This window comes from Monodon monoceros, unplaced genomic scaffold, assembly GCF_005190385.1.
Source record: "Monodon monoceros isolate NGI ecotype Baffin Bay Population unplaced genomic scaffold, NGI_Narwhal_1 Super_Scaffold_9, whole genome shotgun sequence".
Lineage (NCBI taxonomy): Eukaryota > Metazoa > Chordata > Mammalia > Artiodactyla > Monodontidae > Monodon > Monodon monoceros.
The window spans coordinates 28,266,120-28,288,997 of NW_021703786.1; the positions used below are offsets into that span (position 1 = coordinate 28,266,120).

General features: G+C 53.7%; 2 protein-coding genes across 3 annotated transcripts; both read right to left on the minus strand.

The window, feature by feature from the left end:
- Window positions 1-1,261: 1,261 nt before the first annotated feature.
- TMEM235 (transmembrane protein 235) lies at window positions 1,262-9,573 on the minus strand. The gene is given in 11 exon segments (XM_029212888.1): window positions 1,262-1,391; window positions 2,185-2,240; window positions 2,243-2,460; window positions 4,810-4,947; window positions 5,555-5,635; window positions 7,105-7,134; window positions 7,137-7,202; window positions 7,205-7,329; window positions 7,417-7,535; window positions 7,656-7,705; window positions 9,495-9,573. Coding segments are annotated over 11 exon segments (1,092 nt in total).
- A 3,300-nt stretch (window positions 9,574-12,873) lies between these two features.
- Window positions 12,874-20,173, minus strand: BIRC5 (baculoviral IAP repeat containing 5). 2 transcript variants are annotated; one of them, XR_003791953.1, is made up of 5 exons: window positions 19,887-20,173; window positions 19,520-19,629; window positions 17,229-17,346; window positions 15,214-15,380; window positions 12,874-14,155 (listed from the first exon to the last, which is right to left on the minus strand). XR_003791953.1 is itself a non-coding variant. In XM_029211873.1 (4 exons), the coding sequence occupies exons 1-4, from the start codon at window positions 19,995-19,997 to the stop codon at window positions 14,066-14,068; spliced, it is 429 nt and encodes a 142-aa protein (XP_029067706.1). In that variant the 5' UTR covers window positions 19,998-20,173; the 3' UTR covers window positions 12,874-14,065. The 2 variants fall into 2 exon arrangements, 1 of the variants encoding a protein (XP_029067706.1); XM_029211873.1 differs by lacking the exon at window positions 15,214-15,380.
- Between the last annotated feature and the right edge of the window lie 2,705 nt (window positions 20,174-22,878).

The following is a 22,878-nucleotide window of genomic DNA, read 5'->3' on the forward strand; positions in this document are numbered from 1 at the left end:
CGAAGACCCAACACAGACAATAATTAATTAATTAATTAATTAATTTAAAAAAAAAAAAAAAGACCTGGGCTAGGAGCTAGAGTGAACGTGAAACACCCATTGTGGACTTTGGCCAGTCAGAGACTGAGGCTTGCCTGGGCTGGCCTCACTGAGTCATGGACAGGTCTGTTCTAGAAGCAGGGGAGGGGCAAGTGCCCCTTCTCTCCACCCTCCCTCAGGGAGTTCTAGGATCCCACGGCCACCCATGTGCGTCTGTTCCAGTGTCCATGCCTGGAGCCCCAGCCTGTCTGCAGTCAGAGAGGCCCAGGGTTAAACTCTCCCACACCCCGACCCCCAGCAAACCCACACGAGAAGTCCTGTGTGAGAGGAGGGAGAGGTCAGGTAAGAGCCTCCCAAGCTGAGAGGACCTGCCCACAAAGCCAGACCCTGGATCCAACATGAGGCCCCAGGAGTCATCCCTGCCTGTGCTGACCAGAAATAAGAAGGAGCTCAATGCGTCTGCCGAAGACGACTCTGGATGGACGGACACACAGACCACACACAGGATGTCTCTCTCTGGATGGACAGACAGACACATAGGATGTCTCTGGATGGACACACACACACACACACACACACACACACACACACACACACAGAGCTGGTAACAGGGCTTCCCTGCACTGTTTGTGCGCCATGGGCATGTACTGTCTATTCTGGAAAGCTTTAAGCGAGTAAGGTTAGCTGCGCACAGCACGAGCGGATCTCTTTAAGGACAAATCGACACAACGTTAAATGCTTAAAACGCCAGCAGGAAGGGAGCCCCACTTAACCCCCGAGCTCTTTGTCCCTCAGTGGGACTCCCCTGATGCCCCCAGAGCTTCCTGTAACTTCCCAAGCAATAAAGGGAGACGCGGGGGAGGGGGAAGACCGAGGCACAAGAGAGGCCGCTATGGACGCCCCAGCATACACCCCGGACTCAGGAGGGCCCTGAACCTGAAACAAAGGCCAAGGAGGGCTTCAGGTACTGCCCAGCATGGGAGGAGAGGAGCCTCAGCCTCCCTAGACCATGATGACCGGCGTGGGTGGGCCGACCACCTTCCTGTCTGTCTGGCCTCAGAGGAGCACCAGGCCTGGGTGTGCCTCCATTCAAGGAGCCTGCAGTCAGAACTCCGGGCTCTGGCCTCTGCCACCCTGGGTGGCACCTGCCCCTCCTGGCTGAGAAGCCCCTCCCTCTCCACCCTGGCATGGCTCCCCCGCCCCATAGGACTTCCACACCTGCTTATTCAGGGGCCCACACGGCCCTGGCAATCACAGACATTCCCCAGGGACCTGCAGACCAGGATCGGGTCCTGGAGCGCCGGCCCCTCAGAAGGAGCAGCGGCACCAGGACGGGGACAAAGGCCTGAAAACTGGGGGAACAAAGGCATGTCCAGCCCCCTCAGCTCCCCCTGCACCTGCACATCCGAGGGGTCCCCCCAGTCCTCAGTCCCCTCCCCAGCGACGCCTGCCCTGGGGAGGGGCGGGGAGAGGACAGAATAGAGGCCTGCGTGGGCACGGGCTCTGCCATCTGCTCTGGGGTGATCTGGGCCTAAGTCTTCCTTCCATGAAATGGGTGAATGGACCTGCTGTGAAGGGTGATTGGGAGACTGGACGAGCAGAGTGGACGAGCAGGCAGCGCTCCGCACGGCGCCTGGCACGGGGGGTGTCTGCTGGATACCTGCTTCTCTCTCGAACTGCCCCCTCCTGAGGACTGGGGTAGCTTTTCCGCCTGACTCAGGTACCTAGGAACGGGGGCAGCTGTGGCACACCAGGACTGATAGGGAGCGGCGAGCGCAGGCCATGGCCTCAAGAGGCCAGGAGGCCCGCTGACCACCCAGGAGCCTGCAGCACCCTCACACGACCACCACAAGCCGGCCCTCGGCCCTTCGCTGCTGCTTCTTTCTGGGACTCAACCTTTCTCACCTCTAAGAGGAGGCTAAACCACTTAGGCCCTAAAGAAACAACAGAGCAGAGGAGCCCCCCAAACATCAAGCAAGAGAAGTCTGGATTCTCAGCTCTGCTCTCAGCCCCCTGCTCACCCCAAGGCCACCCCTCCCAGCCAGGACTCCAGCCAGGCCTTCAGAACCGAGCTCCCAGCCTCCTTCCCAGGGCCTCTCAGGGCCGGGCTCTGACCACCCAATCTCAGGAGATGCACAGGGAAACCGAGCCCCTCTGCCATGACCTGCCTGCCTGGGACTCAGACGCCCACAGAGTGGGGGGCGCCCGGCTGCTGGCTTAGGCTGAGGGCTCGAGCCTCTGTGACCAGGAGGATGCCGCTGAGTGCCTCTAAGGGACAGGAGCCCCAGGCCAGGGCCACAGACCAGCCAAAGCTGATGCAGATGTCCTGCACGTGTCGGGGGCCGTCCTGGCGGGCCGTCTCAGCAAAGGCCAGGTGTGAGTAGCTGATGTAGGTGCTGAGCCCTGCCAGGGTCAGGGCGCCTGGGAGAGGGGGTGCAGAGTGACCACTCAGTGCGTCTGCCTGCTGGGGGCGCCTGCCCTGCCTGGGCCCCTGGCCAAGGTGGGTGTGCAGACACAGCCTCTGAAGCTTCTGCCCACTGGCCTTTGGGGAAAATGGAAGCTCCGATTCAGTCCTCAAACCTCAGGACCTCACTCCACAAAACCGCCTTGCAAACAGCACAGCCTACACCCCCAATACATGGTCCCTACTCACATAACTGCTTCCACATATACAGCACCCTCCCATACCCCCTGGAGTTCCCAACACACACACGCACACACACACACACACACACACACGTACATGGCCAGTGACCTGTACTGGCAGCCGGGAAGGGTGCGGGGAGCTCTGGAGCTCTGATCAGACATCCTGAGCCAGGCCCCTGACCTGCACTTCTGTCCCCTGTTCCTCACAGCTCCCCCTCCCCACTTTACTGGGCCCCAGCCTCCCCTCCTGGCCCTAGCTCAGTGTACCTCTTTCCAGAGGCCCTCTCCCCTCCCCAGGTCTGAGTTTCAGCCCCTTCCTATAACTCCTGTTATAACCCCTGTCCTTCACCAGACGAGGATGCCCTCCTCCTCCGACCCTGCATCTCTGCACAGTCAAAGGAAGAAGACTGGCTTTGCACATAGTGCCTGGTGACCCTGGAGGGTCAGGGGCAAGCAACGAGCTGGGCACTGGGACACCTGCCTGTCCACCCAGGCTCAGAGGGACCAGCCCAGAGAGTCAGCCCCTGTCCCACAGCTGCAGGCTGACGTCAGGGCCTGCCCTTGGTGCCCGCTGTAGGGAATGTACGGTGCTCCCTCGGGACACTGCCCAGCCACAGCAAGAGGCTGACCAGATCTGACCTTCAGGGCCAGGTCTGGATCTCACTGCGACCCAGAGAAGGGACAGAGCCTGGGGTGATGGCTGTGGAACTCATCACCCCAGGTCCTGTCCGTCCCCAGCTCCCCAGCTCAGGACCCAGCCAGTGTCATGCGGGAGCTCTCTGTGTCCCTCCCTTTTCTTGCAGTGATGATGGTGATGGGGAGGGTTGGGGTGATCTGGCCTCACACAGGTCCCCTTGGTGTGACATTCCTGTCTCAGAGCCCCCAGAGCTGGTGCATTTGCCAGCACTGGCCTCACCCGGGCCACCTGTGCGGGCTCCTGACGGTGATGTCAGATGATCCATTTCCACCGGGTGCCCGCCATGCAAGGAAAGCAGAGGTGCAGCCAGTCTGGCCTCTGAGCAGTGGAGCAGACAGGGTGTTCTTGGAACCAGGCCCACTGCCGGCCTGCCCTCGGAGCCAGCGGAGCGCCCCCTAGCAGCTGCCTGCAGACCCTCCCTCCGCCCACTGGCCAGTGCCTTGGTTCCAAGCACAATACCAATTCAATACAAATTTCTCCTGCTCTCATTCTCTACACCAAAACACCCAGGCTGCTGGTCCCCCTGGCAACTGGCACCTACTCCCTCCTGACCAAGGCCTCCCAAAGGGCCCAGCAGCCCCTGGGGAGGACGCAGGCCTGCCCAGGAGGGAGCCCCAGGCCGTTGTGTTCTGGTCCTCGTGCCACAGCCCTGACAGTGGAGCTGGCCCAGGACACCAGACTCGGCTCAGGGCTGGTCCTGGATGGAAGGGGTCACTGAGGACTGAGGAGCCTCCAACCCACGGTCAGCGACAGCCAGCCGTGGGCAGCTGGGGACAGCGGGTAGGTGGCTGGCTGGGGCAGACAGCACCGAAAGGCAGTGAAGAGGACTCCAGGACAAGCTTCCTGCTGAGCTCGGGGAATCCTCGGACATCTCAGCAGGAAGATGCGACCAGAGTGCCTGCAACGCTGTGTCCCTGAGGGAGGGCTCGGCCCAGAGCCTGTGGGCTAGATGTAGGCCAGCTCATGCACTGTTACTAGTTGCAGGCTGGGACTGGCTCGGGGTCACTGCCAAGGACTCCAAGGTCCCGTCTCACCCTGTCTGGCAGATGCCAACCCCCCTGCCTGCATTGCCCCCTCACCAGGGTGATCTGGGAAGGACAGGGAACAGGTGCGGGTTGGTCCGCCACCCCTCGTGCAGGTCCAGCGGGGCAGTTCCTGGGACCCCTCAGAGATCCTCGTTCCTCCTGCGCCTGGAAGCTCAACCCTGGGGCTCCCCGGCCCCAGTCCCTGGCTCTGGGTTCACAATCAGAATCCCTGCCCCTACACAGTCTCCAGCGCCACCCAGGGCGCCCCCACCTGCTGCAGCTCAACGGCCAGGGTGGGCCCCCAGGCTCAGAGCAGCGGGGTTGGGGGCGTAGGGGATGCGGCAGCAGGAGAGGCAGCACCCCACTGCCAGGAGCTGCGGCCCTCACAGCCCCCAGACTCACCCCCCAACAAGAAGCGGCAGCCCATGAAGAGCAGCCGGGGGAGGCTCTGGGCCGGGGAGCCGAGGAGGCCACGGATCCGGCCGCACACGACAAGGACAAGGCTCGGGGGCAGGACCACCACGAGGGCTCAGCGCAGCGCTGCTGGGAGAGGGGGTTCAGGGAGCAGGAGGGGACCCGGACCGGCCCCCCAAGGAAAGCCCAGCTGAGTACTTCAGAGCCTTGTCTGCCTGGAGGTCCTCCTTCGTAGGACGCTTGGGACTGTCTTGGCCTTGGCCAGAGGAGGAGCTGGGCCATTCGATTCCCTCTGATGTCTCCACGGTAACCACCTGACCCTCCCAGGGGCCACCCCTTGTCCTGGCACAGCCTTCCTGAGGCCCAGGGTGAGGGAGGCTTCCCAGTACCCTCCCCAACCTCCCAGGCTTCTCTGGGGCAGCAGAGACGTGCCCCCCAACTCACCAGGTGGGAGATGCCCACCGGGTAGACCCATTTGGAAACATAAAGGAGAGTCAAGAAGGGGCATAGGGAGGGCAGGACAGGCTGGGGGTCGGGCGCCTGTGGTCACAAGCCAATAGCAGAGCATGGGGGCTGAGGCCAGTCATGGGGTTTTTCAGATACATATGGCAATGTCCTCTGGGCAACAAAGGGTCCAGCTGGAAGCAGTTCTGTGGGTCTAGGATGAGGGGGTTCTGAGCCTTGCCTGGAGATTAAGGAAGGATGGGGAAATGATTGCCACACCAGCACTCACAGATGAGGTGCTGCACCAAGGTGGAGGCATCCAGGCTCTCAGTGGCAAAGGGGTCAATCAGGGGGATGCAGCTGTTCTGCCCTAAAAAGCAGAAAGAACGCAAAACCTGGTGGGCTGGACCCACCCTGTACTTCTCAGAGATAGGTGGCCTGCAGGTTCTCACCCCCAACCAGAGCCGAGGGCCCCGAGAGGTGGCCACAGGGCCCCATCAGGTTCTCTCCTGCCACTTGGAGTTGAGGCCCCAAACGGGTTTGGACGGCTCAAGACCTTTTGTTTGTTTATTTAATGTACAAATAAGACCTACGTGGATGCCTGTCGAAAAGTTTCAAACACTGCAGAGAGGCTGCCCTCAGGCCTCCCTTGGGCCTGCTCACACGTGGAAGCCAGGCTTTGCCTGCACAAGAAAGGGGCTCTCTGACTCTCGCACACACGGGCACACATGCGTGCACACACATGCAAGTCAGGAGAGCCTTGGAGCCTTAGGCTGCCTGTGGGGTGGCTAAATAAACTGCACTGTCCTTCCTCCCCGGCAGCTCCGAGGAAGGCACTGTGTCACACACACACTGACCTTGCTCACATACATGTGCACACTCGTTTACTCATGCTCACGCACATCCCTGCCACCCTGTGCACGTCCTGTGCAGGGGAAGGCCCCCAGGCTGGCCCCAGCTTGGCGAGGCCCGCAGCTGGGGTGCGTGTGGAAGCCCACTGCCTCTCCCCACCCCTCGCTGAAGAAAGCCCTCCCCGCTCCTGCCCGGGTCTGAAGCCACGCGGCGCTCCGGTTTTCCGCCCTGTGTGTCAGGCCATCGGGGGTATGGGAACAGGGGCCCTGCGCCACAGCCCTGGCTGTGCCTGACAGGGACCGGGGCTAATGGGGTGACCAGACCGAGCCCTGGACGGTAATAAAGAAACAACTCCCAGTCACTGGGATGAGGAACCCTGGCCTTGCCAGGGCCCCAGCTCCCCACACCTGGGCCTCCCTCCTGCACACTGGCTCCCAGCTCAACCCCAGGACCCCTGCAGACAAGTGACAAGAACAGCAGCTGAGCACCCCTGGGTGCTGGGCCTGCCCGTGTCTCCCCTCCCTAATTCCTCCCACCCCGAGCCCTGCATCCAGAGAGGCATCATTTCCTCCCCATCTGACAGATCAGAACTTGGAGGTTGAGGGACAAGGTCCCAGGTCACCCAGCAGTGTCCTGCCATCCACCAAGTGATGTGCCATCACTTCTAACGCAAGACAGGCCCCCAAAGGGTGAGGCCAAGGGACTGTCAAGGGCTCCTGCTCTGGAAGGCTCTTGGGGTCCTTATGGGGCCACCCAGTGCCCCCCTTTTCACTTCCCACCCTTGGCTAGGCCCTGAGCCAGAGTCCCTTCCTCCTCCGGCCAGACTGTCACCAAGACAGTTGGGGGAAAGGTGTGCCCGAGAGACCCCCTTGTGGGCAGACAGGCAGGGGATGGGGCAGCCTCTCAGAGCTGCTCTGGAAGGAGGGGGTGTGGCCCCTGGGTCTGAGGGGAAGGGGTCACGCGGGGGAGGGGCAGCCGGTACGGTACCTTCACAGATGCGCCAGAGCCTCGGGTGGGAGGGTGGCCGCTGTGGTTGCCTGCGTCCGCCACCTGCAGGAGGTACTGGTCGCTGGCCACGGCGGCACCAGCAGTGCAAAGCTGAGCAGCGCGCCCAGCCGGGCCTTGCGGGTCGGGGGTGCAGCGACCGGAGCGGAGCCGGGTATGGGGGAGAAGAGGGAGCCAGAGGGTGAGGGGGAGCACGGGAAGCTGGCACTTAGGGGGTGGAGAGAGCCAAAAGTGGGGGGAGAGGGCGTTCTGGAACCTGGGGGAGTAGGGCCAGGGAGAAGGGCTGGGGGGCACTTGGTGAGCAGGGCCGGGGAGGGGGCGCTGGGAGCGGGGAGTGGGGAGCCGAGCGGCAGGCGGGCACTCCCGGGGCTCTTCTGGGTGCAGTGCCCCTCCAGTTCGTCGGGAACTCCCACCTGTCGGTGATCGCGTGATAGCCCGCCCAGCTCGCCCCTGAGCTGTGTTCAAACGCCAGCATCCCCAGCGAGCTGGCTGCTGGCTGTGGGTCCCTGGGCAAATTTCTTAATTTCTCTGACCCTCCGGTTCTTCAGCGCCCAGATGGCCGGCTGAGGAGGGAGGGTGGGGCCTGAAATGGCCCGCTCGGGGGCTCAGCAGGCAGCCTGAATGGTGGGAGGCAGCCCGCCACCACACCGCGCACACACACACTGGGGCACTCGGCTGCTGGTTGGCCCTGCGTCCTGGTCTTCATCAGTCTCCAGGACCAAGCACCAGAGGGATCTGATGAACTGGGTGGGCTGGTGAGGGGCTACAGAAGGAAGGAGTCTTGCTTCCTTTTAGCTCCAATTACAAATGCCGAGTGAGGCAAGGTCAGCCTCTGCCTGTCCATCACTCACGCACAAACATAAACGAAGCTTCTCCCAGGACAGGTGTCAGGTGCTAGTGGGGTGGCAGGCAGAGGGGCCCCCACCAGGCCTGTGACATGTGTGGGACGGACAGGCCGGGGCTGTCACAGTGAGGCTCTCTGGGGTTCAATCTTGGGAGATGGGAGGGCCTCCTCTCCAGGTCCCTGGGCTGTGCATTGCTGTCTCCCTCCCCTGATGCAGGGCAGAGACGGGGGTCAGAGGCCTCACTGAGGGTGAAACTTCTCAGACGAGCAGCTTCTCGACTTGGGGTCATCCCAGGGCTCTCATTTCCAAGTGTTTGGTTTTCTCAGCCCCCTTTTCTCTACCAGGCTCTTCTAGGTTTGAGGAATATAATCAGGAAGTGAAAGCGGTCCTAGCAAAGTTACTGAAACCATACTTCCATTCAGACAGAGAGGCACGGAACAGTGTGGTACCAAGCAGGCCACGCGTCGTCCTCACGCCACACCCAAGACAGGCTTGGGGCACGCGGCGGGGTTGGGGTGGGAGTGACCCTAGCTGTGGCGGTCTCAGTACCCTCTTTCCTGACAGCCCTCCCCCAGCCCCTGCTCCGGAAGCTGGGTGCCAGCCAGGGGCCCTCCTCTCTCAGGGGGTAGTGGGCCTGGAAGGTGAAAGAATCCAGGAGGCAGACAGAGAAAAGCAGGTGCTCGGGGAGTAGCAGCCATCTACAAAGGCAGGGCGGCAGGTGGTGGTGGGAGTGGGGAGGAGGGGAGAGTGGGGTGGAGCTGGAAAAGCAGGTAATGACCCTAACACACACCTCACAATATGACAGAGATGGACACTGCTTCTGTGTGTGTTTAAGCTACGATCGTGACTGTGTTTAGGGAGAACTAGAGGAACCCTGTGGCTGCACGCTCCACACGCTTCCTCCCGGTGCCCCTGCCTCTCCGCCTGAGCTTGTTTGAAAGGGTCTCCTTTGCACCCCATAAAACTTAAACAGAGCAGGATTCAGCTGTCAGGGCCAGCGACAAGTGCTGTTAGAGGCCACTGTGCCTCCAGAGCCCCACGTCTCTGTAGAGGAGCAGACATGTATCCTGCTCATGTTGCAGTGTAGATGGCCAGGTGAGCAGTCTACTCCCTATTGCTTTAAAGCCCTGGTTCAGGGTTTTAAACCCTAGATGTGTAAGTCAGAGCCACTGATTGCATTGTCCCCAGACAGTGGGTACTGGTCCTTGAGAGGCTACTTGGATGAATTCCGCCAATCTACTTCTCTTGAGATGGATCCAAATTATACCGTAGCCCAGTGAAAAGGTACCGCTTAGAATGACCCATTATTTTTCATTATTCATCCTCCTTTCATCAATTTGCAATCCAGAACTTGTGAGCACCAAGCCTGTCACCAGGCTGTCGGGACCTCTTCAAAGCCAGCATCAGACCACTACCACCAAAATCAGGGGCAGGCGTGATCTTTGATGGAAGAAATCCCAATTACATGTGACAAAACAGGGCTGCAGCCAAGCCTCTTTCCTTTAAACTTACACTGAACTAACTCACCGAAGCTGAAAGAACAGGATGCCTGAGTCCAGTGACAGGCTTCCTGCTCCAGGCCGACGACACCATAAATGGCCTCCATCGCAGGACCGGGAAACAGCTGAAACCACTGGCGAAATTACTGTGAGAGCAGCTCAGCACCAGCTATACTACAACTAATCTCACCACATTTGGCAAACATCCTCCAACAGAAAATGAACTTTCCTAAGTCACCCTTCCCGACAGGTCAACTCCTTCACTCAGGGTGCATTATGAAGCGAATTCATCCTGGTAGACTCTTCTGGTCAAAACCAACCCTTCTAAAGGGTTCTTGAATGATTGGGGTCACAGGTGGGAAGCACTGATGTGCAGGGCGGCAGCCGCATGGCTGGTCACACTCATCCCCCAGGACTCACAGGCCTATGAAGGGCTCATCGTGGCCGCCTTGACAGGCTTTGCTAAGAGGGAAACGGGAGCAAGCCACCCCTCCCCCTCATCACAGAATGCACCTGCTGTCCCCAGAATGGACCCTCCCGTCCCCTCTGCCTGGCACATCTTTCCCTTCCTCATCCATCTGGCAGCCTCCTCCTCGTTCCTGACAAGCAGGATGCTCTGAGAGTTCCTTGTCATCTTCTTGGTGCTCCCACGGACACACTCATATGGCTACCAGGTGGCCTGTATCTTCCCACCATTCAGAGAACAAGGAACCCGTGAGCTCACTGCAGGAGGCTTCAAGCCCTGGACATAGCACCTGGCGAACAACAGGTGCTCAAGTGTCTGAGCGGACAGATGGACAAACATCACCACCTTGGAGATCAGGTGGAAAACCGCCACAGAAACCTAGCTTGGTCCCAGCCAGCTGAAAGCCGGCTCAAATGCTGTAGGCTGGGCCAGTGGAGAGAAAACCTACAGCTCAGTTGGCTCTTTGCTTCAAGAGCTAGATTCACCCAGGGCGAGACAGGAACTCCCTGGCGATGGTAAGTCTGGCTCAGAGCTCGCTGGGCTGTACCGCTCACCTCCTCTCAACTCAGGCCTTAGATGCTGGAAGCAACTCCAGACGCTGTACTGTAGTTATGACAGGAGAGGTTGGGCGAAGAGTACACAGAAACCCTGTTCTAGCGTTACGACTTTCTGTGAAACTTAGTTCCAAATAAAAAGTTAAAACTTGTACGGTGAGGATCCATGGAAGCCTCAGCAGGCAGGTGTCAGTTTACATGAGGGCCTTTGTGGCAAAGCTGTCTGAAAAACGGAATGGGGACGGTTTACAGCACTAGCCGCCTGGGGTCAGGCTGTTGCCAAAAGCCATCCCCCGCTGCACCCCCTCAAGGCTGGGCACTGTCATTAGACAGTGAGGGCCCAGCTTTGGGGACAGACAGCCTGGATTCAAATTCCAACCTGAATGCTTACTAGTTGTATGATCTTGGACAAGCTATTTCACCTCTTTACAAATCTCCATTTCTGCATCTAAAAAATGCGGGTAAGATCACACTAGACTTTACTGGCAATTGTTATTTCTTTTTAAGTGAGTACAACCTGCAAAGAATGGTCAGCATCCCAAGGGAGTGCCAACCTGCAGCCAATGGCTGGCTGGCTGGCGCTCCATCTTTCCCAGAGCTGAGAATGGAAGATCCCCATTCCCCAGGCTGCCCACAGGCTCTGACCATGTCACACCTGACACCATTAACCACCAGTTACAACCCTTCCAGACTCCCTCCAACGTGGAGAACCTGAGAGGCAGACACATATTCGAGAGAAGGTTGAGGCTGTTGCCCTTAGCAAGGGTCTTAGACTTCATTAATAGATGTCTAGGAAACTTCCTGACGCTGGCGGCCATTAAGGTCCAGCAATAAATATGGTTTTTAGAACAAAAGTTTCTAGAAGAGGAAATGTGTAAGATGGTCTGAGGGGTCGGCCCCAGCTTTGTCTTGCTCCACAGCACAGCCCAACAAAGCCGAGAACTGCAGCAATACCCACTGTGCAAAGGAAACTGAGCGCAAAAACATTTTCTCAGCTTCTCTACAAAGCCAGTTTGTAAGGACCAGTTATTAAAGTGAAGTATCCATTTACAGATTGGCACAAATATCAAAAATAAGCAGCTGAGATGAATATAAAGGCGGGAGTGCTTTTTTCCCCATAACAAAAACCTCTGCAATATTCTCCAAACTTGGAGGGAAAAATTCATTTTACTCTCTGACTGAGATGTGGCAGAAAAACCTAAGTCTGAGGTGCATTTTTCATAGCCGGTTTATACATGGAATGAGTCCAGATGACACAAACAAATGGTTCTGGGTTCAAGTGGCTCTTGCAGAGGAGCCCAAGGCTGGCTCTGTCTCTCTGCGAGGACTCATCCCTCCCCTGCAACCGCTGGGGCGGGAAGGATCAGTTGGCAGGCTAAGAAGGGACCACCACCAAAAGCCAACAATATTTTAGAAGCCCAGTAGGGTCTGCAGCGTTTGAAATGAAATAGTTTCTATTCTTGGCAACTACCAAGATGACCCCCAGAGGTTTCCAGTAGGACAGTAACAATCCACCCTGCAGCTTAACTTCGTGAAGGAGGATGAAATCAAATCTATCATCTTAACATCAGGCCTCAGCCCTGCGTGAGCCAGCCTCGGGGAGGAGAGCAGGGTACCCGTGAGGAGGTGGTGATGTGGAGAATGTGGCACAGATGTGGAGCAATGGAGACACAGCCATTCAGGGCTGACAGATCGCCTGCAGCAGCCCACCAAGTCTCCACAGCTCTGAGCCAAGTCATTTAGAAGGGATTCAGGCCACTGCACTGTTCTTGGGGAGGAGCAGCCAGTGTGCGCCCTCCGCCTCACCAGGGCTGGCTAACTGTGCAGCGATTTCGTAAGTGACAGTTGCTGCTAGATATTTCCTGCTACTTTACTTTGTCTCCAAATCCATCTAAAATTCACATTGGTGCCCCCAGTGACTAAGAAAGGCTTTGTGCTTACTTTTAATTGTAGTTTGTCCTGTTCTGTGAAATAATAATTCAAACAAACAAAAAAAAGAAAACAACACTGCAGAATGCTGTGCAGAGGGGCTGAGGGCTTTGTCTCAATTCCTCTCCTCCTCAAATGAAAACCATGTTGCTACAATAAAAAAAGCCAGCTGAGGCAACAGGGTTCTAGGATCCCATCACTGGTGAGGAAACTGCAGCTCCGATTCAACAGACGCCAGTCCCAAGCCCACAAGGCAAGCACGCCGCTGGAGGGCACAGTTAGGGCCCGGAGTGGGTGTCCCACATGCCTTTTTTACAACTGCTCCAACCCTCTGCTTAGTCCGTGCTGGTGTTGAAACTCAAGTATCACTGAATTTGTGATCTTGCAAGACTGCAGACAACATGAACGACTCATCTATGTTTTTAAGAAGTTTCCCCAAAGAGGTTTTCCAATGCACTTTTTAAATTAATTTATTCCTTTAGGAAGATTCACGAGAGAGGCAGTGGAATTATCAGCTTCCTAACCCACATCACTAACGGGAAGTAGCTATGTGAAGAGTACTAGAAATATTAAGAACAGGAACGCCTTCCTTGGATTTTTCATCCCACCCCTGCCTGCTGTGTCCATGGATGACAGCTGGTCCAGAGCAAAACTTCCCAGGAAGAATCCCCTCTGTGTGCCCTGCTAATTAAAGAGGAAGAAGCAGTGAGCCAGGCTTCTGGAAAGTTCCTTGTCTGGCACAAAGGACGACCTTCTCCTCGTCTACTATAGAGAAATGTTGCAAACTTTCCATGTGCCACTGGAGGTGAAGAAGTACCTTCAGCTGCCCTCAAAAGCAGGAGGCCAGCTCTACTCTCAGACATCAGTCCTTCTGCATCCCCTCCACCCCCAGCCGCTCATGCTACAGTCATGGAAAGGGCTCTTACACAGATCAAGTCCAGAGGCAGAGTCTAGGGTCTAATCCCATAGCTCCCCCTTGTAAACCTGAAAATCACAAGATGGGATGGCGAGGAACACCTCACACACAGGGCACTTTCAGAGGCGTGGCAGGGATGGGTCTGTACAATCCACCTGGGAGGAAGGGAGCTGCTGAGACACCACAGACCTGATGGGGTAAAAAGGTATGGTCACAGGACCTGCAGACGTCAACGTGAGATAATACAGAGCACCTGGAACATGAGAAGTGCACACGATAAATGGAGATTATTATGCAAATGAAATTTAAAATGGCATTCTTAATCCTGTTTGTCCAGTCACAATGGACCAATGATCACATTCACACGTCGCATCTCAGCTGGACAGCCAGTCGTCAGTGTGAAGCCCAGACAGGTCGCTGTAAAAGGGCTCTACCCACGTGGACAAACTTCTCCCCTCACCCTAAGTCCGGGAATCAGTAAAGCAAACACTACCCAAGAGAAAAAGAGAATCCATCACTGTGCTTAGCACCAGCTGTACAACAGAAACAGCCCCCGGCACCGCCTTCAGGAAAAAACTCAAAAATACAGGTGAATATTCTAATTTCAAAATGCTGATGTTCTCCTTTCCTAAGGCACAGTTAAGAGGCCCCAGAGGAAAGCTGGTCGTGCTGAGGGCTGTGCCTTGGAAAGGGTGTGTCTGTGTCCCTGCGGGGCAGTGACGGTGGGGATGGCGTCACTCCGAGGCAGCTAGCTGCTCAATGGCACAGCGGACTTTCTTTGCAGTTTCTTCAAATTCTTTCTGTTTACTGTTGGTTTCCTTTGCCTGGAAATAAAGAATAGACAAATGAAACTGAAGCTCTAGGCATGCTCGAATAGAGATGCCCAGCTATATGGGGTAAATGTCCTCATTCACCTCATCTGCCTCTCTCTCTCTCTCTCTCTCTTTTTTTTCGGCCATGCCGCTCAGCTTGTGGGATCTCAGTTCCCCGATCAGGGATCAAACCGAGGCCCCAACAGTGAAAGCGCCGAGTCCTAACCACTGAACCGCTGGGGAATTCCCCTCAACTAGCTCTAATTTGAGCTGTCCCACAATAATTATAATGGAAAACACTGATGGACCGCTTTGCCTTTACCAAGCACCATTCTACCTGCTCCACACACCCTAACTCACTCACTGCTCCACGTCCCCATGAGGTAGGTGCCACCTTTATCCCCATTACACAGATGAGGACACCGAGGTCCACAGCAGCATCCAGCTCAGGGGTACCAGCTAGTCTGTGGCAGAGCCCTGCTCTTCCCCACTACCCTACATTGCTTCTGGAGCTCCCACAGAAAGTCCAGAGCCCTCCTCTTGTTCACTTAAACAGATGCCGTCAAGCATCAGTGTGCTCCTCAAACAGAGAAACCTTCCACCTGCAGCAGCTCTCTAAACCTGGCTTCCAACCTTTCATTCTGCTAAGTGCTCTCTCCAGGGGGACAAATGACAATCACATCAACAAATCCAGAAACCTCCTCCCTAATTTTCACTCTCCTGATTTCTCTGCCACATTAAAAAACAAACAATAGACTTTTATTGGGTTAAATGTTTTCTAATAAGAAAAACAATAGAGGTAACTTGTTTTCAAAAGAAGGTGGCAGCGATGCAGTAGCAGAAGCAGAGAGCACGTGGTGCACTCCAGGGTCAGAACCTGAGCCCCGGCTCTACCTCAGCCACACACGTGGCCAGCGTCAGGCCCAGGTGGCTGCCTGACCAGTGGTCCTGTCGAACTGACCAGCAGCATCTCAATTAAATGCAGGGTCTCAGAAATTCACAGCATCACGACAAACAACACTTGTTCCTCGTTTTCAGTATTTGTAAACTGCAACACGTAATTATCTCACCTGGATAAACGTTTGCCTTACAGCTGTGTGCTGCAATCCCATAGCTGACTTAAATAAATGGTTTAAAAGTTCAGCTCCCAACTTATTTCCACCCCACGGTACAGTCGAGGTCCGCACGCCATCCCACCTCCAGGAGCGATGTACCCTAGAGGGGCCATCCAGGAGCTCTAGCAGGAAGCAGACAGGCCTCTGGTTATGCCCATTCCCTGCACTCTGACCCCAAACCTTACTGTCCACATCCATTCACATGCAAATGTGCCTAGGGACACAAGGGGACCTGAATTTTTATATCAGTGATAAATTATTTGCAACAAACCTCAAAATTGGGTGTCACTCTAGAGCAGCCCTGTCCAACAGAATTTTTTGCAAAGATGAAAATGTTCAATTGTCTGCACCGTCCAGTAGTCACTGGCCACATGTCGCTAATGAGCAGATAAAATGCTGCCAGTGCCACTGAAGGACTGAATTCTAAATTTTCTTTGATTTCCTTTTCTTTCTTTTTTTCGGCTGCGCCGCGTGGCTTGCAGGATCTTAGTTCCCCGACCAGGGATCGAACCTGTGCCCTTGGCAGTGAAAGCACAGAGTCCCAACCACTGGACTGCCAGGGAATTCCCCCCAAATATATACATTTTAAAATGATCTGGGGGACTTCTCACAGCTTTCTCACAACTGTTCCTGAAGTACACAAAGCTTGCCTTTCACCTAGAACAGGACTGGCAAACTACGCCCTGTGGGACACATCCATCCAGCCCATGACCCGTTCTTAACCCAATGGCTAAGAATGCTTCTTACATTTTTAAACACTTGTGGAAAAAAACAAAGAAAGAATAATCTCTAACAGAAACTCTGTGGCCCACGAAGGCTAAATACTTAGCATCTGTGGCACTTCACAGAAAATGAGCTGACCCCTAATCTCGAAGGCCCTCCCTAGCCCCCTTCCCAATTCCAGCACTGCAGTTCCCAAGACCTCCATCGAATACACCGCTTTACTGACCACTGATTTCTTCTCACTTCCTGAAAAAATTTTCAATTTTGTCCTTAGCATTTAAAAGGTACCATATTACACAGAATTATTTCTATTGATCTCTAAAAAGGAATACGATTTTCAAGCTGAAAAGGACCTCAGAAACCACAGGAGTCTATCCTCCATTTTACAGCAAGGAAACTACGACCAAGACTGGCCTAAACTCACAAAGTCTGTGAGTGGCAGAGACAACTGGTACATCTGGACTCCCTGCCCAGGGCTTTGCTAAAAATAGATTAAATACCTGAATATTTACTCTCTGTAGAGCTGCCAGATTTAGCACATAAAGATAGAGCCTGCTCAGTTAAATTTGAACATCATATAAACGAGTAATTTTTTAGTAAACAGCCATACAAAATGTGAGATACACTAAAAAAATTACTCCTTGTGTACCTGAAATTCAGACTCAACTGGGAGTCCTGGTTTTCTCTGGTAACCTTAATTCTCTACAGCCCGGGCTACTTGGAAGCTGCCTCTTTGTGGACTCACTGTTCCACTCTTCCAATAACCCAGTGCAAGAGCCCAGGTTCGCCTGCAGAAATCCCTTCAAGGTCCAGTAGGACTGGTGCTTCTTTCTCCCAACACACATAATGCCCCTTTCCCAATATGCTCTCTACTCTGTGTCCCCAAACCCTCTGTTCCCACCAGTGCTAACACATGAACACACCCCGTATAAATGAGCTACCATCTCAGTTGTCACTAAAGGCAGAAATGCCAGCCTAGCCATCACATGTCCCACCACCAGAGGTAACCGCACACTGAGGACACCTCTACTCAGGGGATACGTTTTTCTCTCTGCACAACCCCAGGGCCACACTCCAGGACAGATGCTTTTCTACGCTTTTATATCCACACACACACACATCAGAGGGGCTCAGAAAGTGCTTACTGAGGAAAAGCGTCTATGCAGTGCTTGTGACGGGCTAGGGAGTTCAGCACTAAAGATGCTGAACGGGATTTGCGCTTGCTTCTTATTCCCAGTAATACATACAATTTTGTTCTTGGCTCTTTCTTTATCCAGTTTTAAAAATTCGCTGAGGGTTAATTCTTCAAACTGCTTCTTGACAGAAAGGAAAGCACAACCAGATGAATGCTTTTTATGTTCTTCTCTAGAAAAAGCAACACATGAGCACGTCAACAGAGAAAATTCAGGTGAAGGGAGAAAGGCAAGTTTGTTACCACCAGCCCCCTCCCCACCTCACAGACACACACTGCTCTGCTTCAGGAGCAGAGTGTGAAGTCTGAAGTGGACGGAACCAGGGGCAGGACCCACATTCCCACACAACTTGTCTCAGCACCTTCTTGCTCTGTGGACTCCCCCCAGCCCCACCCATGTCCTGTGGCTGATGTAGTCTACCTGGAGTCTTTTAGCAATTAGTAGGAAAAGTGTTACAGAGTATAAATCCAAAGGTATCACATGTCAAAGCCCTTAAAATCCTTCAGGAACCATTTGCAGTTGTCTCATTTCACTCGAATTATTACATAATCTGTTCGTTTGGAAAAAGGGCACCACTGACCCGGTTTCTCCAGTGAATTCCTCTGCCTCATACCATCATTCTGTGCATTCGGAATTATCCCTGCTAGCGGATAGCACTATAACGAGAACAGTCTGGGGAATTCCCTGGTGCTCCAGTGGTTAGGACTCCACGCTTTCACTGCTGAGGGCCCAGGTTCAACCCCTGGTTGGGGAACTAAGATCCCGCAAGCCGCGCGGCACGGCCAAAAAAAAACCAAAACAAAAACCAGAACAGGCTGGAAGGAACACCCAGCCACGCAAATTCCAAAAGGACAGCCAATAGTAACTATAATCTGAAAATATTATAGCACTTGGAAATTCACTCCCAAGAATACAACCAGTATTTCCCCAGTGATACCTGGTATGATCACCATATCATCCCAGTCAATACTGGGTCATGAGAGAAAACACATTAGGGAAAACAGCAACACTCTTCTTGCCAAGAAGAGAAACAACTCCGGTGATTCTCTACGGGGAAAAAAAGTTCAAGCCGTGGAAGCAACTGATTCTGACAGGAGAAAAAACGGTGCGGGGAAAATGTGGCATTACATTACGGGAATATTGTTGTCTGTATGAATATATGCACACAATAAAAAAGAAAACTAGATGCCCTAAAGAACAAAATCTAAAACAAAACTGAGTGTGCTATTTTAAGGGGTGGTTTTTGTGCTGTATGATATAGTTCAATAAAGCTTCAGGGATTCCCTGGTGGCGCAGTGGTTAAGAATCCGCCTGCCAGCGCAGGGGACATGGATTTGAGCCCTGGTCCCGGAAGATCCCACATGCCGCGGAACATCTAAGCCCGTGTCGCACAACTACTGAGCCTGCGCTCTAGAGCCCGTGAGCCACAACTACTGAGGCCCACGTGCCACAACTACTGAGGCCCACGTGCCACAACTACTGAGCCCACGAGCCACAACTACTGAGCCCGCCTGCCACAACTACAGAAGCCCGTGCGCCTAGAGCCCGTGCTCTGCAACAAGAGAAGCCACCGCAATGAGAAGCCCTCACCGCAACAAAGAGTAGCCACCGCTTGACGCAACTAGAGAAAGCCTGCGTGCAGCAACGAAGACCCAACGCAGCCAAAAACAAATAAATAAATTTATAAAAAAAAAAAGCTTCAGATTTAAAACCTCTGAAACAAGAAAGGCACCTGGACATCCCTAGGTCACAACAGGATCTGCTCCAGTATTCTGTCTAACCGGAAAGGTATCAAGCACCTACAAGAATGTGCCTTTCTTCAACACTCCACCCAGGAGGACATTCGGCCAAATCAGACTTGATTAGGTTGAAAGCATCACCAAGGTGCCAGCAGAGGCTCATCCTTTACAGCAGCTGTTTAGGGCACAAACGAGGCCGGAAAGCCGCAGGTCCTTCAATAATACTTCGAAATTTAGATGTTTTTTGTGGGGAGCCCAAGTCAAAACAAACGGTCCTATGGACATATATACACTACCAAACGTCAGGTAGATAGCTAGTGGGAAGCAGCCGCATAGCACAGGGAGATCAGCTCGGTGCTTTGTGACCGCCTGGAGTGGTGGGATAGGGAGGGTGGGAGGGAGGGAGACGCAAGAGGGAAGAGATATGGGAACCTATGTATATGTATAACTGATTCACTTTGTTATAAAGCAGAAACTAACACACCATTGTAAAGCAATTATACTCCAATAAAGATGTAAAAATAAATAAATAAAAACAAAGAACAAACGGTCCTGATGGAACTGGGGAACCCCGGAAGCCCAGCGAGGCTGGCCCGAGGGACTTACATAGGGTCGTCATCTGGCTCCCAGCCTTCCAACTCCTTGAAGCAGAAGAAACACTGAGCCAAGTCGGGCTCGTTCTCAGTTGGACAGTGGATGAAGCCGGCCGCGGCCATCTGCAAAGGAGAGCTCGGCTCAGGCCCCAGAGCGGAGGGGTTCCCCCGAGTTCCGGGAGGCCACAGAGGGGCTAGAGCCCGCAGAAGGGGTCGCCCCAGGGGCCCGGGAACCCACAGAGGGACCAGAGCGCGCGGGAGGGATCGCCCTGGGGGCCCACAGAGGGGCCGGGGCCCGCGGGAGGGGTCGCCTCAGGGGCTGGGGCGGGGCTCTGGGGGCGGGGCGGGCTTGGGGGCTCCGGGAGGCCGCGCGGACTCACTCGCTCCGGGGTGCAGGCACAGCCCTCCAAGAAGGGCCAGTTCTTAAATGTGGAGACACGATGGTCCTTGAGGTAGAGCTGCCAGGCCGGGGGCAACAACGGGGTACTCATCCCGCCGCCGCCGAGCGGTGCCGCGATTCAAATCCGGCGGTTGTCGGCCGCCGCGGGGCATGTCGGGAACGCGCCGCCCGCGGCCTTCTGGGAAATGGGAAGCTGGGCGGCGCGGGGTGTGCTGGGAGTTGTAGTCCTCCCGCCACATGTCTCTGCTTCTGCTCACCAGGCACCGACCCAACCCCGCCCCGCGCTTACTCCCATCCCAGCTACTTGCAAACAGTGGTAGGAAGAGGAGTGGAGAATGGGCCGAAGTCCCCGTGATAGTTTCATGGAGTGGCACCTGCCGAGCACAAATGGATTAAGCCCTTTCAGCGTGCAAACTGTTATTGTTTTTGTGGGTACCCCGCTCCTGGAACCTCCTAGTGCCAGCTTCCTCAGCCAGCCCTTGTGCCGTCCGGGTTGGAACATGTGCTGAGGCACGTCCATCTAGAGGCCACGCATCCATCCTCCAGGGGAAAGATTTCACATAGATGAAGTACACAGCTAAACCTCCACCCTTGCTGGAGTGAGCTGTTCACTCATCTCTTTTATCAAGTCTTTTCACTGAAGCTTCCTGGAAGTCCAGAAATTGACCCTTGGAGCTTTGTTCTTCCTTTTCCGCCAGAATTCCTCAGGAGTTAGATATCCCTTCTAAGTCCCTGCCCCAAACAGACGTGCGGGTGGGGGTCAACAGAGGTGAAGCAATGTGTGGAAACAATGCCCACTGCCCTCCAGTCAGGAGACCTGGGTGTCCTATCAGGGAGGTGGGATTGTTATGTGACTCCAGGAAGTGAACAGCCTAGGACAATCCGCCTGGATAATAGAAATGAGAGCCCAGGGAGCAGGCACCTTCCTGTAGGCACAGCCAGACTGGGTTCAGAGCAGGCCTGTGTAGCTGGTGCCTAGCCTCACGAGACGCCCCAGCCTTCCAGCTCTATGAACCTGACTTTAAGTGGTTTTTATAGAGGTTTCACAGGTTTGGTTGATCAAATCATTGGCCTTTGGTGATTAATTGAATCACCAGCTCCTCTCCACTCTCTGAAGATTGGGAGGGTGGGGCTGAAAGCTCCAAGCTTCTAATGAAGGCTTGGTCTTTATGGCCACCAGCCCCAGCCAGAAGCATCTAGGGGTTGCTCATTAGAACAAAAGACGCTCCTATCACTCTGGAGATTCCAAAGGTTTTTTAGGAGCTGTGTGCCAGGAATCGGGGACAAAGACCAAAAATATATTTATCACAAAGGCAAATTTGCATTTTTATGTGAACTTTCTGGATTTTCAAATAGTTGGCAACAAATCCTGATGGATACTGTGATGATCAGACAAAACTGTTTTGAGATCATAAAACATCAATGCTAGATATTACCTTATGGCCATCTAGTCTCACCAAAACTTTTGTGAACGCATTTTTCCTCTACTGTAAGAGTGACACATCAATGCTGTAAAAGCAAAAATCATGCAATGGGAAGGAAGTCTTCCCCTCCCCAAAGACCTCTAGCAGAAAGAAACTTTTCAGCAGTTTCTAGGTATACTTCCAGGTGTGTGTGTGTGCTCATACACCACTTGGCATCCTGTCTTTTCAGGTAACAGCACATCTCAGCTTTATCGGCACCTAGAGATCTCAACATGTTTTATAATATCTGCATCGTGTTTATTGGATGGTCTACCCTAATTCCAATTAACAAATTTCCCATTGGGTATCTCCAATTTTTTTTTTTTTTTGCTATTATGAATTGTACTACAGCAAACAGACACACAAACACGTACAACTATGCCTGTAGCATAGACATCTGCAAGCAGGATTGCTGGGAAAGCGTGTGTGTGTCTTTCAACACTTTTTAATATTGCCAACCTGTCCTCACAATCATCAGACCAGGACACGGTTTGCTCCGCCATCTTGTCTGGGTGGATGTTGACCCTGCCTTTTTCATCCTAGGATATTTTAATCAGAGTTCTACCAATACTGATAGCATCTGTATAAAAATATATATCTTCCAGGGAACTCCCTCGCAGTCCAGTGGTTAGGACTCTGTGCTTTCACTGCCGAGGGCACAGGTTCAATCCCTGGTGGCGTGGCCAATAAATAAATAAATAAAAATATATATCTTCTGGATCAAACACCATCAAGTCAACGTATTTCTGTGATTCATTTTCTATTTGGCACCAACATATACCAACTTTTACCATTTAAATTTTTATTTTACTGAAAACTTCAGCTGCTTAGGTCTTTTCCATAAGGTTTTTTTTTTCCAATTATCTATTTTTGTCTGCGTTGGGTCTTTGTGTTTTTTTTTTTTTTTTGCGGTATGTGGGCCTCTCACTGTTGTGGCCTCTCCCGTTGTGGAGCACAGGCTCCAGACGTGCAGGCTCAGCAGCCATGGCTCACGGACCCAGCCGCTCCGCGGCATGTGGGATCTTCCCGGACTGGGGCACGAACCCGTGTCCCCTGCATCGGCAGGCGGACTCTCAACCAGTGCGCCACCAGGGAAGCCCCAGCTTATTTGTTTTATACATAATAGTTTATACCTCTTAATCTCCTGCCCCTATCTTGCCCCTCCCAAATTCCTTCTCCCCACTGGTAACCACTAGGTTGTTCTCTAGATCTGTGAGTCTCTTTTTTTTTTATATTAACTAATTTGTTTTACTGTTTAGATTCCACAGATAAGTGATAACACACAGTATTTGTCTTCCTCTGACTCATTTCACTTATGCCCTCCAAGTCCATCTATGTTGCTGAAAATGGCAAATTTTCATTCTTTTTTTTATAGCTGAGTAGTATTCCATTCTGTCTATGTGTGTGTGTGTGTGTGTGTGTGTGTGTGTGTGTGTGTGTGTATCACATCTTCTTTATCCAGTCATCTGTTGTTGGACACTTAGGTTGCTTCCATATCTTGGCAATTGT